The 17,601-nt window shown below is 39.0% G+C and overlaps 1 protein-coding gene across 2 annotated transcripts in view; it reads left to right on the forward strand.

Moving 5' to 3' along the window:
• FAM13C (family with sequence similarity 13 member C) overlaps positions 1-17,601 on the forward strand; it is a 155,061-nt gene that overhangs the window by 106,897 nt on the left and 30,563 nt on the right. For both annotated transcript variants that reach the window (XM_039220231.1, XM_039220230.1), the window contains one exon: positions 2,269-2,353. In XM_039220231.1, the coding sequence (XP_039076162.1) occupies positions 2,269-2,353 (85 nt within the window). The remainder of the gene's footprint in view (positions 1-2,268; positions 2,354-17,601) is intronic.

A 17,601-nucleotide genomic window follows, 5' to 3' on the forward strand; every position in this document is an offset into this window, starting at 1 on the left:
TAGGACCACAGCCTTAGACTTCATTTTACCATTAAAATTTCCAAATACAGTTATGCTGAGCATTAGGTCTTCAACATATACATTTGGGGAAAACACAATTCATTTCACAAAATACCTCCTGTCTTTTGTGAATATTGCTATGAATATAGGTGTACAAATATCTCTTCGAGTCCCTGCTCTTAATTCTTTTGGTGTATACACAGTCCCAAAACTGCTGGATCATATGGTAGTTCTTTTTTAATTTTTTTTGAGAAAATGTTATACTGTTTTCTGTAGCAGCTATACCCTTTTACATTCTCATGGCATCATTTCTTAATCTTCAGAACAGTTTTGCTCTTTTTTAAAGGTCACACTGATCTCCAAGGTCCTCCAGTAGGAAGCTTGTCTGAGATCGTTCTTTTTGCTTCCCAGCTGCTTAGAACTCTTTTCAGAAGCTTGGTGTTCTTGTTCCTCTGTACCTCCTGTCAGTAACCTCAGGCTCTTACTTCCACACTGAGCTGCTGGGAGAACATCCCAGAAAGGAGGAGAGAACAGTAAAAAAGTGATCTGGTCTCAGGTAGATGCCTCATCTTAGCTGTGGTGTCAATGAGCAGCCCCTGAAGCACAGAGGAGGTTTGTACCTTCATCTCTGAGGATAGCATAAGGTGGTATCTGGAGCCCACTTAGCAGTGAACAACTTTGAAAACACTGTTCTGGGTTCGTATTTACTCACATCAACAGCATGGATAAGGGTATGGGTATAGGAATGGGCATTGTATAAGGGGAGGAGTTCAGTGTGAGAAGATGTTGGGGGTAGGGGGTTATGTAAGGTAAGGTATGAGTGTGTATATGGGGGTAAAGGTGTGTGTGTACTGAATAGATGTGAGAGTGGGAGTTGAGTATGAGGCTGTATGTGGGGTGTAAGAGAGGGTGTTTCTGTGTGCATGTACATGTGCGTGTGTGTGTGTAGTAGGGGTTACAAGGGATGAGTGTGAAAGGTAGGAATGAGAGTATATATGGGGTTTTTTGATGGTTGCAGTGTATGTGCAAAGTAGTGTGAAGATATGGGGTTGGGCATGAGGGTGTGGAGAACAGGGGGTGAAGGTATGTATAGGGTAGGGTGTGAGGGTATGTGTGGAATACGGATGGGGTATGTGTATGGAGTAGAGTGTGATGGTTGGGTATGAAGGTATGTGTGGGGTAGGGTGTAAGTAGCGTGTGTGTGTGTGTGTGTGTGTGTGTGTGTGTGTGTGTGTGTGTATGGGAGGGTCATAGTAGGCACAGGATCACTGGTTCCACTCCAGGTAGCCCCCCTGCCAGAAGCTCTGTGGGTGGAGGGGCTGCTGAGGCCTGCAGAGCTTTGCTGTTGCAGGGGAGTGGCTCCTGGCCAAGGCCTCAGGCGTGACTCACTTTCACCTGGTTAGGGGAATTAATTTTCTGGGCATCTGCATCATGGCAGGATATGTGCATCACTCTGACTCTGTTCTTATTAAAAACCATGGGAGAAATTTAAAATGGGAAATGAAGGGGGTGGGGTAGTGTTGTTCTGGAAGCTCGGAAATTGCTTCTCCCTCAGTGGCTGGGTTATACTCAGTGACCAGGGACCTCTGCCTTGCTCACTCCACTCTACTCTTGATAAAGGCAGTGATAATAGCCATTCCATGTGAGAGAAACAACTTCAGAAGACACACACACATGCATGCATATACCACCCCCCACATACAGATGTAGATCAGGGAGCCTAGAAGCACCTCCCAGATGCCAGGCAGCCTCTGCAGCAGTAACTCTTTATGCACTGCGGTCTGCTGCAGTCTTCAGAGGTTAAGGGATGCTGGCTTTTATGAATGGTAGCCTGGGAGGGGCCTAATATCACTTGCTTCTGATGTCAGCACAATGAATGAAACAAAGTGTAAGCCTCAAGCACCCAGAAAGCAGACACCATCCCAGATTGGTTCTCTTGGCGCAGCATCTCTTGCTGACGAAATCACCAGTCCTATGTGTGACATATAAAGCCAAATACGTTAGGATTGAAATGAGGCAGAAACTGAGGCTGCATGTGGAATAAAGTGTACCTGATTCTGGTACAATCAGCTCTGCCTGAAGCAACTGTGGTTGAGATCCTCCCTCTGCCAGGTGCTGGAGGAAGGTGTTCTGCGGAAGCTGCGGACTCACTGTTGTGTATTAGGCAGTTACTTAGCTAGCCTGATGTTCTGCTTTTGCTGGCAGAATTCTTTGCTAAAGCTCCAAGCCCTGGAAACTGATCTGTGCTCTGCATTTTTGACAAACCAGGAAGAAGCTGCTCAGGTGCATGGACTCAAGGACGCAGCCCCAGCGTCGACCCAGAGTGTGCCTGCAGAAGGCGCAGATGCTGCAGGTAAGAGGCTGAGGTGGGGGAGGTCCTCATGTGTACTATCAGAATAGTTCAGTCTTTTGCTGCTTTCTCCTAAACGTGGACTCTTGTGGGAAACCATGCCTGGTGTAACAGAAAAGCTGAAGAGGTGCTTGAGTTGCAGTGGAGGAGCTGAGAGGGAGCAGGAGGAATTAAGGTGTGTCCTGATACAGAGCATTCTCTCCAGCTGGGGGCCAAGAGTCAGAATACGCATAAGTAGGTGTCAGGTGAAAAACACCCACCACTACTCCTGGTCCTAATGAATTCCTGATTGGCCTCCTATGACAAACAAGTGATGTGTTTACTTTTATCACTGCATGTAGATAATCTGTACTTGATTCTCATGGTATTTTTGAGGTATTCAGTGTTGGGAGAGTTTTATCATTACTACTTCCTTTCTTCTATTACCTACTTGTAAGATGATTCATCAACACAGGGAAAGTGGTGAGTGGTGTAGCTCATTCTGATCATATATATATATATTTGTCTCATATGTTGTTAGCATTATTAATCTCTGTGTTGAAGTCTCAAAATTGGTTTTCATTTGTCTTATAGTTTCTCTGGTTTTAATTCCAGGGATTATATATTGACTAGTAAGCACAAGGCAAACTAATGCTCCCTGAAAGATTTAGACAGAAAAGAAAAACTAATTTATATGAGTAGAAATGAGAGCACAGCTTATCTTTTGTAACACAAATAGATCAGAGCTTTGCAAACTGGCTTCTGGATGGATGGTAAAATTGGCTTAGGTTAACTTGCTTCATGAGATGTCCTATATCTCCAAGAATTGAAGGAAGAGATTTAAAAGGTAATGTATCTCAGTATGATTATTAATAGCTCATTTAAAACATTACTGTTTAGGGGCGCTTGCGTGGCTCAGTCGGTTGGGCATCCAACTTTGGCTCAGTTCGTGGGTTTGGGCCCCACATCGGGCTCTTTGCTGATAGCTCAGAGCCTGGATTCTGCTTTGAATTCTGTGTCTCCCCTCTCTCTGTTTCTCCCCCATTCACACTCTGTCTCTCTCTCTCAAAAATAAATAAAGGTTAAAAAAATTTTTAATGAATAAAACATTACTGTTTAAAATAGCTCCATATGGTCTAAGGTAGGCAAAACCATTGCCTCCAGTGTATATTAATTAAGAATATCAACAATTAGCATATTAATAATAGTGGCCAATAATAAAAATAGTAGCTACTGTTATTGAAGACTTTCGTGTTCCATGCACTGTTCTAAGTACTTTATATATTTTATATTAAATTCTATTTTTTTTTAATTTTTTCATGTTTTTTTAAAATTTATTTCTGAGAGAGAGAGAGAGAACATGAGCAGGGGAGGGTCAGAGAGAGAAGGAGACACAGAATCTGAGGCAGGCTCCAGGCTCTGAGCTGTCAGCACAGAGCCCGATGCGGGGCTTGAACCCACAAACCATGAGATCATGACCTGAGCCGAAGTTGGACACTTAACCAACTGAGCCACCCAGGTGCCCCTATTTTATATTAAATTCTTAAACAAACCTGTGGAATAATACACTTTATAGTAAGGACACCAAGGCCAGGGGCAAACCTGCTGCTAAGTGGTAAATTATTTCCTCATGGATGCAGGGGGCCAGTTGGGTGTCATTATTGCCTGGTGCGCTACCCTTGCTCTGCTGGCCATTGTGTTTGGATGAGAGGCAAGTAATGTTGGGCAGGGACCAATGTCAATCAAATTAGAGGTTTAAGTCAGATTATTAGACACACTCTTCTACCAACCCCAACACGCAACATACAAAACACAAAAAGAAATCTTAAGCCAGATATAAATTAACTTTTGAGTTGTTTGGTGTTTTGTGTAGCTACACAAATAACTGGCAAAGAGTTGTAGAATATTTGCATGTTGGATATATATATATATATAATTTTACATTATGACTTTTAAGTACCATGTATGTGTCTTTTTTTTTAATGTTTATTTCAGAGAGAGAGAGAGAGAGAGAGGGAGAGAGAGAGAGACAACGTGAGCATGGGAGGGTCAGAGAGAGAGGGAAACACAGAATCCGAAACAGGCTCCAGGCTCTGAGCTAAGCTGCCAACACAGAGCCTGATGCAGGGCTTGAACCCACGAACCGTGAGATCATGACCTGAGCTGAAGTCGGACGCTTAACCGACTGAACCACCCAGGCGCCCCCGTGTATGTGTCTTATATTCTTCAAAGGTCAGGAGTAGTTTTGCATTTTCTCATTCTGGATGGACACAATTTGAGAAAACTCTATTTTTTTAACTTTCTTTTAAAATGTTTTTTAAAATTTATTATTTAGGAAAAGAGAGAGAGAGACAGAGTGGGTGAGGGGCAGAGCAAGATAGGGACACAGAATCCAAAGCAGACTCCAGGCTCTGCCTGACATCACAGAGCCTGACACTGGGCTCAAACCCACAAGCTGTGAGATCATGACCTGAGCCGAAGTCAGACGCTTAATCGACTGAGCCACCCAGGTGACCTGAGACAACTTTATTAATGCTCCTTGTGTAATGGAAATACATACTGAGTTTATGTAGGAATTATCTGTGCAAAGGAACCATCAATACATTTCATATTAAGTGTTAAATGGCAGAAATGAACAGAAGGCTCCTTACAGAGGAGACTTGTGAGTTGGGTGCTGAGTTTACAAAATGTAGGTGAATCTAAGATGTTCCACAGCTCTTCCAAGAGAGTCTATGAAAAAGAGAGGTTTTCACTGTGTGTGTGTTTACACACACTAGTCAAGATTTCTCACAAGTTTTCAAAGATATAGCCCATCTTGATGTTTTTCACATCTACAGACTTTGTGAATAAGGAGTCTCACTTAGCTAAAATGACTGCATGAAACTTGATATGGGGAGAGTGAAGAAGCTCCAGCCCCTATGTTAAAACTTGTATTACTTTATTTGACACGTTTCTTCTTTAATTTTCCAATAGCCCGTTGACACTATATGGAAACCACCTGCTAGATGTTTTTAGGTACCTAAAGAGTCTCTTCATTTGGCAGGGATATTGCCAAAGTGGCATGCATTTAGAATAGACTTCCACAGATTAATTTATGGGATCATTTGGACTCACTGGCTTCCAAGATAAGTATTTATAGGAAGGTCCTATATTTCTAATCCATGTGTAATTCAGAAGGAAGAAATGTTTGCTCATTTTAGAGGCTTAGGGTCTGTGAATGGACTTCTAATGGACTTCTAGAGTGATCTTTGAACACCTCGAAACTAGTTTTTATGCGTGTATAAATCCCTGTTGAGAGTGTGATCACACAAGAATAGTACAAATGGCCATAAGTCTATAAAGGAATACAGTAATTTAAAATTTTCTCCTTTCCTAAAGTCTAACATCTAGCCCTGAGCCTTACATGTGTATACATATTCAATTACTTATTGTTGATATCAGTAATTGGTATAACAAAGACAAAGCCCAACAGGTGATTTTTACAGGAATTTCTGGACATAATATGCTACTAGTTCACTATTAAAAGCAAACATTTATAAATATAAATTGGTGTGACATAAATAGGTTTCAAGCTTACTTTACACTCAATTAGAACATGACCAATAAAGTAAAACTTTTGCAGCAGGCATTTGAAATGATGGTCTGAACAAAGCATTACAGTCTCAACATCTTGGGATCAAAGTATTTTGTGTTAACTTGGGTTTATGTATTACAAAAATCAGTCCTACCTAGTAAAATACCTGAAAAGTGTCGTCATTCTGGCAATGCAATTATAAACTGCACTTGCAGCAAAAACACATTTCATGGTACCCCTGGAGGAGCACTGTGTTCTAAACAGGGTTTGTGAGCCTTCCTGAACTTTGTAATTACTAGAAATCTTTGCAAGCATGGGGTTCTTAGTCTTATCTTTAGACAGTCTGAGGCAGAAATCTTGTAATATTTATATTTCATAAACACTCCAAAGTAGTGGGAACCATTTTTTAAGTGTCTTGAATTATGAGAGAGAAGATCAGGATCTCTTCTCTTTGACTGCTTCACCTCAGTTTCATGGACCACATGGACTTACAGCTCAGGGTCAGTGACTAGTTGGCTCAGTCCATTTACTTCAGGAGGAGGAAGGTGCTCAAGTACCCAAGTTCTCAGGCTAGAAATGGGCGGGATGGGACATGGACAAGGGATAGGGACAGATTTAAGGGATGTAGGTGTGGAGGCCCTTAGGAAAAAAATGATAGAGAAGTAACCATGTGCAAGATAACTTCAAGACTGTACATACAATAACCAATTGTCATGGTTTGCCCAGGAATGTCCCAGTTTTGGCACTAAAAGTCACACATACTTGGAATTCTTAGTCCCAGGCAATCTGGGACTCTGCCATTAGGTTGCACATTGTCTAATTTGATATGGAAATCCCCACAGCACGTAGGCTCAAAAATCCCTCTAACTGCATCAATAGCCTCTTATAGTTGAAGCAAATGCTACCTCTGTTGAATTAGTAAGGATCTATACTGGTGTTGTTGAAAAGAAAATGGAATGAACATTGTCTTTTCTACTGCTTGTCATTTTCAAAGTTTGCAGAAGGACTGTTTGTTCCGCATGAATAAGCATAGTAACCCCTGTTCTGTGTGACCACAGGTGATTGATGGTATGTAGTTTGTAGTAAAAGCTGTCACCAGATAAACTAAGACTTATTACTAGAAATAATAATGCCCCAGCAGTTTCTAATTAATTCTTTCTTTAAAATTTTTTTAAATGTTTTTATTTTTGAGAGAGAGAGAGAGAGACAGAGCATGAGCAGGGGAGAGGAAGAGAGAGATACACACACACAGAATCAGAAGCAGGCTCCAGGTTCTGAGCTATCAGCACAGAGCCTGATGTGGAGCTCGAATTCAGCAACTATGATATTGTGACCTGAGCCAAAGTCGGATTCTTAACCGACTGAGCCACCCAGGCGCCTCTCTAATTAATTCTTTTAATGTAAAATATTGATTTTCAAAATGGACTCTTTGGGTAAGAGTCTTGTTCCTAATGTTGATTATTAGAAAAAACAAATACAGTCTATTTATAGGCTATAGGGGGTGCCATGCAATATGCTCTTGCTGCAGGTGGAGTTTATGATTGGCTTTCTGGAAAAGGGGGCATCTCAAGTGTCCCACTAGGTAGAGCATCTGTATAACAGTGTTTCATCCTATCTGGCTGACAGCAGCCCAGACCCTGTCTGAAAGTTAGTAAGAGGAGGTCCATTACTTCAACCTTGTAAGTGCACAGAATTCCAAGTATTATTTAGAAACTTTGTTGATTATGGGTCTGAGTGTATGTATGTGTATTATTTCTAAGTCCTTCCTGAACCTTTTTATATGTGTGCACCACCTGTTGCCTTAACAAAGAGATGGCTACCACTGTAGAAAATAGTACTTCATCTTTTTGGTTTCTTTAAAGTAGTGGTTTTCAGTCAGTGTTGATTTTTTTTTTTTTTTTTTTTTTGCATCTCTCTACATTCCCCTCTCCCTATCTTGGGGATATTTGGCAATATCTAGGGACATTTTCAGTATTGCAGCTGGAAGGTGAGTGCTACATCTAATGAATAGAAGCCAAGGATGCTGCTGAACATTCTGCAATGCAAGGAATCCTCCAATGTCCACCCCACTGCCTCAACAAGGAATTATCTGGTCCAAGATGTCAATAGTGCCAAGGTTTAGAAACATCCCTTTAAATGCTTTTAAATGCATACTGTCAATATTATTAACATCACTAACCATGGAATTTTCATTTGTGTCAGACATTGTTTCATGGGTTTCCCTGTTTTATGTTCACAATTCTGAATGAGGTAGATGCCATTTTTATCCACAGATGGAAGATGAGGAAATAAACTTGGAGAGTTAGTGTAACTTGCTAAAGGCCCCACAGCTACTGAGTGGTACAGGTTGGGAGGAAATCGGAAGAAGGGAGGGTTTCCCAGTCAGACTCCATAGTTTAATACTTCACACTATACTATTTGCTATCCAGTCTAAATATTAAGTCCCTATAGTTATAATATTCTAGAATTTGAAATCAAGCCCATAACCAACCTATATACCCTACTAATGTGTTTTCAAAGTCATATTTTCTTTATCTACTCCTGACTTTGTTTTGTCAACCTGAAGGGAACTAGATTTATAGTTGATTAACCTGTTACAACACCTCTTCTCATATTTATTTCAGGTCCTCTGATCTAAACCATCTCTAGAACCCTGTACCTTTCTTGATATGCATTTACCTGACCAGCATAATGTATTCCAGATGGAGTCAAATAGAATTTTATTTGTAGATATGACACTATTGGGGGAAACTGGCAACATGTACAAGGGGTCCCTCTATTATTTCTTACAACTACATGTGAAAATATGATGATATCAACAAAAAAAATGAATTAATACCTAAAAAATATGGACATGAGTTGTTTATGAATTACAAAATATTATGCTTGTTATGTTGATTTCCAAACTCTTCCTAGACATGCATGCTCTCTATTTAGCCTTTCTGTCATAGCACAATATTCCATTAAAGCTCCCAAAATCCCATTCCCTACCAAACTAATAGTTTAGTGCTTATTATTAAGAGTACATGGATTAGTTTTCTCCAGCTGCATTGCCTACTGGCCCACATTTAAGGTCATCTGTCACTATTGAGCTTTCTCATGCTTTGTGAGCTGCTTTTGTGGTTGCTTAGCATTTTAGTCTTTGAAAAATATCAATATCATCTGCAAATTCAGATTCACAACTCTACTACCTTTTCTATGTCATTTTTGAAATGTAAAATGAGATTAATCCAGGATCCATTTGCAAGGATTAGTACTTACATTTCCATCATAAAGATACTAATTCATCTTTATTCTTTGCTGCATATTGTTAAGTGGATTATGTAATCCATTGCAAAACATTCAGCCCAATCACCATTTGGTTTTGTTTTTAAACAACTTCTGATATAAAAACCAAGGCATGCACTTCTTGAAAGCCCAAATAAATTACATTCATTGGCTCTGCATTGTTCAGAAACATAATTCTTTGCAGAACTTGATGAGCAGGTTGGAAGATCTTGGACAAGTGATTTGATCTCTGTGTGTATCAACTTCCTTTTCTTTAATATGGGGAAAAAAGAATAGTATCTACTTATTAGGATTATTGTGAGAATATTGTAGCATAATACATATGAGGCACTTAGCACATCCCTCTTAGTAAATGCTCAATAAATGTCAGCTATAATTCTTTTTTTAAAACCTGGGCATTCTTGCCACCATCAGAGCTTATGTTGCCTTTTTCCCCCCGTTGATAATGCTTATACTTGTCTTTAACTATCTACTGTCATAATTCTAACTACTTTCAAGGTGTGGAAATGCCATTAGTACTGTTCATTCCCTAGGTCCCCTCTAGAGTGTTGCATATGATTGACATTACACTAATCCCCTTCAGCAAAAGGCATTTATAACACCAATAACCTATAGAGCTGATGGTTGAATAATTACCTTCTAATAAAGTTGAAACTACATTTGTTACCATAAAACCTATCCTGAGCTAAACCTATGACATAACTTGGCTGGAAATTATCTTTACTGTTAAGAATTTTTGCCTGATACTTTTATTATCATCTTCATAGTGTCCGAAAGAGGGGGCTTCACATTAACCCCTTGTTTTCCAAGGAAAGTGTTTTTTAATGATTTCAAAATTCATAGAAAACAGTATATTCTCTGAGGCTATTTCTATAACTGCTTCATAGGGAAAGAAAAAAAAAACAGTCCTACAGTCTAAACTGCTAGGTGATTATTTTAAACATGATTTTTAAATTCTGTTTTTAAGACAGGTCAAGGACTATGGTAACAAGTGTTATCCCATTTGTCCTGCTCCAACTCTTTATAAATGAGGATTCTGAGTTAGAAGAGCCTTACCTGCCAAGGCTCTTGGCACAATAATAATTGTGAGCAATGGCATCTCAGACCGAGTCCGATTGCATCTCAGACTTTTGGCTAAGATCAAGTGTGGTATCAGACCAACTCTGGGGCTCTGACTCAAGAGTCCAGGCTTTTAACTCTTAGGTTTATAGTCATGTTTTATTTTTTAATTAATTTTTTAAGAAGTGTTAGGTTTATAGAAAATTGAGCAGATAGTAAAGAGAGTTTTCATATACCCCTTTTCTCTTTCACATAGTTACCCATATATCATGCCCAGATACTTGACGTCTGACACCGCTCTGGATGCCCCAACCCTCCCCACCTCTACTGTCTCTTCTGGTTCCGTGAGGATCGTACTTTTCTGTGGTTCTACTTGGAGCTTCAGGCCAAGCTTTTATGGCTAAATTTTTCTAACTGACATTGGATGAGGCTTGTAAAGATACAGATCCCCACTGAAGATTAGAATTTCCTTCAGTAGTCTTACTGATTGCTTTGTATATTCAATTTTCCTTCTGCTTTGTGAAATATATCTGCTTATAAATGAAACTGTTTTCAAAAATTGCTTGTTTTCTTAATAGATTTTTATCAGCAGGAGTTGACTAGAGGACCTGGAGAGTCTTTTAGCCTGAAGAATAATCAGTGTACAGTATCCAGCTTTCTCTATATATCCAGAGGGTGCTTCCAAATCTTGGACACTATTGTGAATAGTGATAGATGCTTGCTCTTTCCTGGGCCCAACCACTCAGGCAGAGCTCTGTAATCTGAGCATTTGGCTCCACTTTTGTGACACAGGGAGGGAAAATGTTGTTTGTTGGCCTTGGCCATTTCCCTTGTATATTTCTCAACTGTTCTTTGGTAGTAAGCATATAGGCAAAGGAATAAGTCTTGAGTAATCAGAGAATAAAGTACAAAGCTTCATTTAGCCATCTGGTAGATTTGTCTAGAAGATTGCTTCTTTCCTTCCCAAATTGGACATCTGGTTTGGTCCTGTGTAGAAACTGCTTCTAAAAATATGAATTATTCTTACTTCAAATGTTCTACTCCAAAACAATGCAAAAAATGGATTTCTTCCCTTTCTCATTATGGCAGGATCTGGAGATCTCACATCTGTCCTTGGCATATCATGTCACTATAGCCCATGGGTAGAATTCACTTTGATTTAGGTTAGAAGTCACTAATGTCTGAAGACCTTAGTCTTTCACTGGATAGAATCTTATGTTCGCTGCATGTTTCCTCATTGTAAACTCAACCTTCGTCACTTGCCCCTCCTTCCTTCTCACCCATCCCCACCACCCACAGCTTTCTGACTGCTTCTCTTTCTCAGCCATGACCTTGCCACTTTGTCTTCCTCTGTCTCCATTCATTCTAGTTTTCTTACTGTCTCTTTTCTTTTACTTCGTGACTTTATTTTGCTAAGCTAGTTATGGTATGAAATTAAAATATATTTAAGATACTTAATTTTGTTTGGACACTTCAATTTATTGACCATTATTATTCTGAAAATTTGGGTGATTTCAAACTGTTTACTCTTCCCCAAAGGATACTAAAAAGTTAGTAAGATAGTATAAAATATAAACCATATGTTAGCCAAATGACAACATGATTTTTCTTTGGTTGAGCCTTTGTTGATATTGTTTTTTTTTTTAAACTGGAAGTCGTTTATTCCTTATTCTTATTATGAGATGATAAAAATACTATAAAAAGAACTTTATTTTATTTTATTGTCATTCCAAGTCTTTTTAAATTTTTATTTATTTTTTATTTATTTCTAGGAGAGAGAGAGAGAGAGAGACAGCTTGAGCAGGGGAGGGTCAGAGAGAGAGGGAGTGACAGACTGTGAAACAGGCTCCAGGCTCGGAGCTGGCAGTCAGCACAGAGCCCGACGCGGGGCCCGTACCCACGAACCGCGAGAGCATGACCTAAGCGAAAGTCGGACACTTAATCGACTAAGCCACCCAGGCACCCCAATTCCAAGTCTTTTAAAAAAAATTTAAATCCAAGGTAGTTAACATATAGTGTAGTAATATTTCAGGAGTAGAATTTAGTGATTCATCACTTACATATAACACCAAGTGCTCATCCCAATAAGTACCCTCCTTAATGTCCATCACCCATTTAGCCCATCTCCCCACCCAATGTCCCTACAGCAACCCTCTGTTTGTTCTTGGTATTTAAGAGTCTCTTAAGGCTTGCCTCCCTCTCTGTTTCTATCGTATTTTTCCTTCCCTTTCCCTATGTTCATCTATTTTGTTTCTTAAATTCCACATATGAGTGAAATCATATGATATTTGTCTTTTTCTGACTTATTTCACTTAGCATAGTACACTCTAGTTCCATCCATGTCATTGAAAATAGCAAGATTTCATTCTTTTTGATCACAGAGTAATACTCCATTGTATATACCACATCTTCTTTATAGTCTATTATCAAATGGCATATAAGTTATGATTGGACTTATAAAATAATCAATGACAGTATACCCTGAAGATTTATGTATTTGGGTATTTCTGTGATTTATATATGTTATGTTTCTTTGGTAAAATTATTGCATATGTTAGGTATAATCACAACTCAAGAAAAATATCCTGAAATTGTCCTCTTATAATTTTCAAGGAAACAAGAGGTATGGGGTTAAATTTAAGAACTATTCACAGGGGTGCCTGGATGGCTCAGTCAGTACAGCATGCAACTCTTGATCTCAAGGTTATGAGTTCAAGCCCCACCTTGGCCATAGAGGTTACTTTAAAAAATGTACAGTAATAATGCAGTAAATACAAATAAGAAAAGAAAAAAAACTACTCAAAAACCTAAAACCTGGATCTCTATTTACTGATGGAAATTTAATTAGAAGATTGTAGTAAAAAATACAGATGCAAGGAATACATTTTGATCTGAGCTGAGGTTCTCGATCCATGTAGTTTTCTGGCTCTTAGGGAGAAATTTGGGATTTTTCATTGCTCAGCTAACCCAATGCCCTAATCTATTAACCATTCAGTTTAATTGAAATCAATATATTGATTCCTTCAAAATGAAAATGAGGCTCAAAGCTCTGCCTCCCACTACAGATAATAGATTTGGGGAAGTACATGCTGAGATCAACCCAGCTGGACTCTGTCTCCTGAGCTCCGTATCTACACATATTCAGGCCCTACTGGGCACCTGCAGTGGATGACCAAACCTCCCTCTTAACTCAGCATAACCAGGACTAAATTCATCTTTCTTTCCACCAGCGAACTCTTCTCCCAAGTTTCCTAACTAGGTATAGGATACCACCATAAATACAAAACAACAGCAACTAACATTTATTGATGGATTATTATGTCCCCTCTTCTGGGGCACTATCCTAAGCATTTGAGATTCCTTGTCTTCTTTTTAATCCTCCAACAATTTATGAGGTAGATACTGTTGCTATCCTTCCCTGAAACAGGGCTATGGCATGCAATAGATGGCTAGTAAACATTTGCTGAATGAATGAATTCCCATTATATAGATGGAAAAACTGAGAATGTAAAGATTGAATAATGTGTCCCAAGTCACACACATGATAAAACTGGGGCTCCAGTCTAGCTGTTTCTGAGTCTATCAAAAGCCACTGTGAGGGGCACATGGATGGCTCAGTTGGTTAAGCATCTGACTTTGGCTCAGGTCATGATCTCACAGTTCATGAGTTTGAGCCCCGCATTGGGCTCTGTGCTGACAGCTCAGAGTCTGGAGCTGCTTCAAGTTCTGTGTCTTCCTCTCTCTCTGCCCCTCCCCCACTTATGCTCTGCCTCTCTCTCAAAAATAAATAATAAAACATTAAAAAATTTTTTTAAGTGTTTGTAAACTCTTTTTAAATCCTGTGCTTTTAATCATGATGGCAAAGTGGCTCTTAGACCTGTTGAGTGGCTGCCATAAGGCCCAGCCCTTCTTTCACAGTGACAAATTTCCCACCTTCTACATAATGGATGTTTCTGGTGGCTGTCCACCGAAGCTGGCACTAAGAAGCCCACTTGGAGGACCACCCATACTCCACTTGGTAACTCAGCTAGCTTCACCAGCCCAGAATCCCTCTTCATTCCTACCCCACCCAGTCTAACCTTGGGGATACTGCTACTCACCTTGTGCCAGGTAGTCTCTGAGTAAGCTATCTCACCTGTCTCCCCAGATTTAGTTACCAGGATGAATTAAAGCTTACCCATGTTCTCTCTCTTGCAACCCCATAGCTAACCTATTAGTGCCTTCAGGTGCTCAAATTCAACATACCTAAAACTGAACCCACTGTGTATCCATCAGATGTTTTGGGAGGCTGGCTGAGAACTCTGATACTTCTACCTCATTAGGATGATGGACATACTTTTGGCTCATCTAGCTTTTGAATCCAACAAAGGCTGACATTTGGCATTTTGGAATATACTGAATGCTACCTATAAAAGCTCACCATGAAGGGTAAACCCAAGAGTGCAAATTAACAAATCCACAAGACTATCGCTAATTTATTATTCAACTGTATTTCAGCAGTGCATCTCAAATGGTTATAGATAGAGATTTTCTGAGTTTTCAATTGCTTAAAAATTCATATTAGATATATTTTTAAATCTGACGGACTTATTAAACAGCTTATTAATACAACATCTGTTTCTGTCTGTGGTTGCAGCAAAACAGAAGTGGTCTCTTGGCCTTCACACACTGATGATAGTTATTTCTCTTCTGTTCCCTACTGCTCAGTAAGTTGGCCACTGGAAAAAGTCGTTGGCTCCCAGGGTCAGAGATACAGAGCCTTCTACAATGGGCACTGGTCAAACCCTCCCTGGAGCTAACACAGTTTATATCATCTTCCAAACTGAATTTAAAGTGGTGATCATATTACTATCAGCCTCATGTGGTTGTTATGAAGATTAAATATATGCAAATACTCTTACAAGTTTGAGGACATAAGTGAGTCACTCTGGAAACATTACATATGATTAGTCTTATTTATAAGGAAGAACTGAGAGGAGGGACAATATGTTAAGGGGTATATTGGTTCTCATTTCCCATATTAACCCCATAGGGATTCTGAGTGTAGTTCATGTTCAATAAGAGAACATAGTATTCAATTCCTTACTCTGATGATGATAATAATTATAAAATGATGGCTCTCATAATTACTGTGTTTAGCAGTTTCTATGCCTTACCTCAATGTTTCACAAAATATGCTGGACAAAGGTCCATGGGCAAATATTGTTAGTTTTAATAGAAATTTATTTTAATGTGTATTAGTAAGAAAAATAGTAACTAGGACATCAAATTCATTATTTCTTGACCACCATAACGTAAGATGAAGCCAAAATTAAAAACCAAAAACAACTATAGGTTGAAATTTTATCTATCTACCTAAAATACATAGTAAATTTAACTTATGTAAAATATGCACTCTTTTGTCCTATGTATCTATACCTAAATCAGATCTTCCTTGATTTATATGGGTTACATCCAGAAAACACATTGTAAGTTGAAAATATTGTAAGTCAAAAATGCACAGAGAGGCACCTGAATGGCTCAGTTGGTTAAATGTCTGACTCTGGATTTGGGCTCAGGTCATGATCTTATAGTTCGCGAATTTGAGCCCCATGTTGGGCTCTGCACTGACAATGCAGAGCCTGCTTGAGATTCTCTCTCTCCCTCTCTCTCTGGCACCCTACCCTGTTCTCTCTCTCTCTCAAAATAAAAAAACATTAAAAAAATTTTAATGCATGGAATACACCTAGACTACTAAACAACCTAACTTAGCCTAGCCTACCTGAATAGGTGCTCAGAACACTTACATTAGTCTACAGTTGTGTAAAATTATATAACACACAGCCTCTTATGATGTTGAATATCTCAAGAAATTTATCTGTACCAAAAGTGGAAACACGAATGGCTGTATAGAGAACGGTTTTAAGTGTATGGTGGTTTATCCTTGTGACTGCGCCTGACTGAGCTGTGGCTCACCGCCACTGCCCAACATCACAAAAGAGTATCGTGTCACACAAAGCTATCCCAGAAGAAGATCCAAATTCAAAATTCAAAGTATGGTTTCTACTGAATGTTATCACTTTCATATCATTGTAACATCAAAAACTTGTAAATTTAACTATCAGAAGTTTTGTGTGTGTATATATATATATAGAAAGAGAGAGAGACAGAGGGACAGAGAGTTAAAAAAATAGGTTTATGTGGATATGACATGGCAAACATTTTGTAGAAGATATTGTTTTATTTCATTTCATCCTTATCCTCCTGTCTTATGAGGTAGGTGCCATCATTCTCTCCATTCTACAAGTGAAAAAAAATCCATGTTTAAAAAGGCCTGACCACTGTGATGAGCACTGGGTATTATATGAAAACCAATTTGACAATAAACTATAATAAAATAAATAAATTTTTAAAAAGACCCAACATTTCTGAAGACTTTCTAAGCAAATGGTAGACCTGGAGCTCAAACTCTTAATCTTTGCTCTCTGTTGTGCCATCCCTGGGATTGTTTCTCACTTTCTTAAGAATGTTTTTTTTTTCCCCAAAAAATTTTCATATTAACATTTATTATTTTTCTCCTATAAAATTAAGATTTATTCATTATAGAAATTTTTGAAAATAAAAAGATTTCTTTCTTTTAGAATAGAAAAAGAAAAATAATTTTATTTATTTTAAGTTGTGGTAAGAACACGTGAGATCTACACTTTTTTTTTTACTGACGTATAGTTGAAATAGTTCTATACTCAACAACTTTTAAAGTGTACGGCATAGTATTGCTACCTCCAGGGACAATGTGCAGCAACCTCTTTTTACTTACCTGTTATAGCTCTGTAAGATGGGCCAAACAAAGACACTGAGAGAGGTCAGAAAATCCCTGGAACTTCACAAGAAAGTATAAGCACACCAGGATTTCTGGTTCCTAGGCCCCTTCCTTTAAACCACAATGCATCACATGATGGTCCCTGGCAAGTAGCCCTGTCCTTCAGAAGACAAAGTAACATAATTGACAGAGAAGCATCAGAAGCCAGGGTAACCTTTTCCCTTTTGGAGAGCAGGGTCTGTAAGTGCTGATCTCGGCTCTATCCCAGGGTGGCTGCCTCAGAATCTTTGCTGGCCTCTTCTGAGCAAGGGACTCAACTCAAGGGACGTGTGCCATCTGATTTTATTAAGCCACTTCTCAATTCAAATAGTGAGTTTGAACACATAACTGAAGCACTACCAAATTACCAATTTTTGACTTTTTGTTGGTTTTCAGTTTGGTGCTTTTGAGTCTTTGTGGCTCTCTGCTTCCTCCAGTAGTAAATCGAGGGCAAGGAGAGCAGGCTAGAATGTTGAATAGGCAGCAGATGACATTAGTGCCCACAGAAGCACA

This window comes from Hyaena hyaena, unplaced genomic scaffold (assembly GCF_003009895.1).
Source record: "Hyaena hyaena isolate Hyena2069 unplaced genomic scaffold, ASM300989v1 scaffold_875, whole genome shotgun sequence".
Taxonomy (NCBI): domain Eukaryota; kingdom Metazoa; phylum Chordata; class Mammalia; order Carnivora; family Hyaenidae; genus Hyaena; species Hyaena hyaena.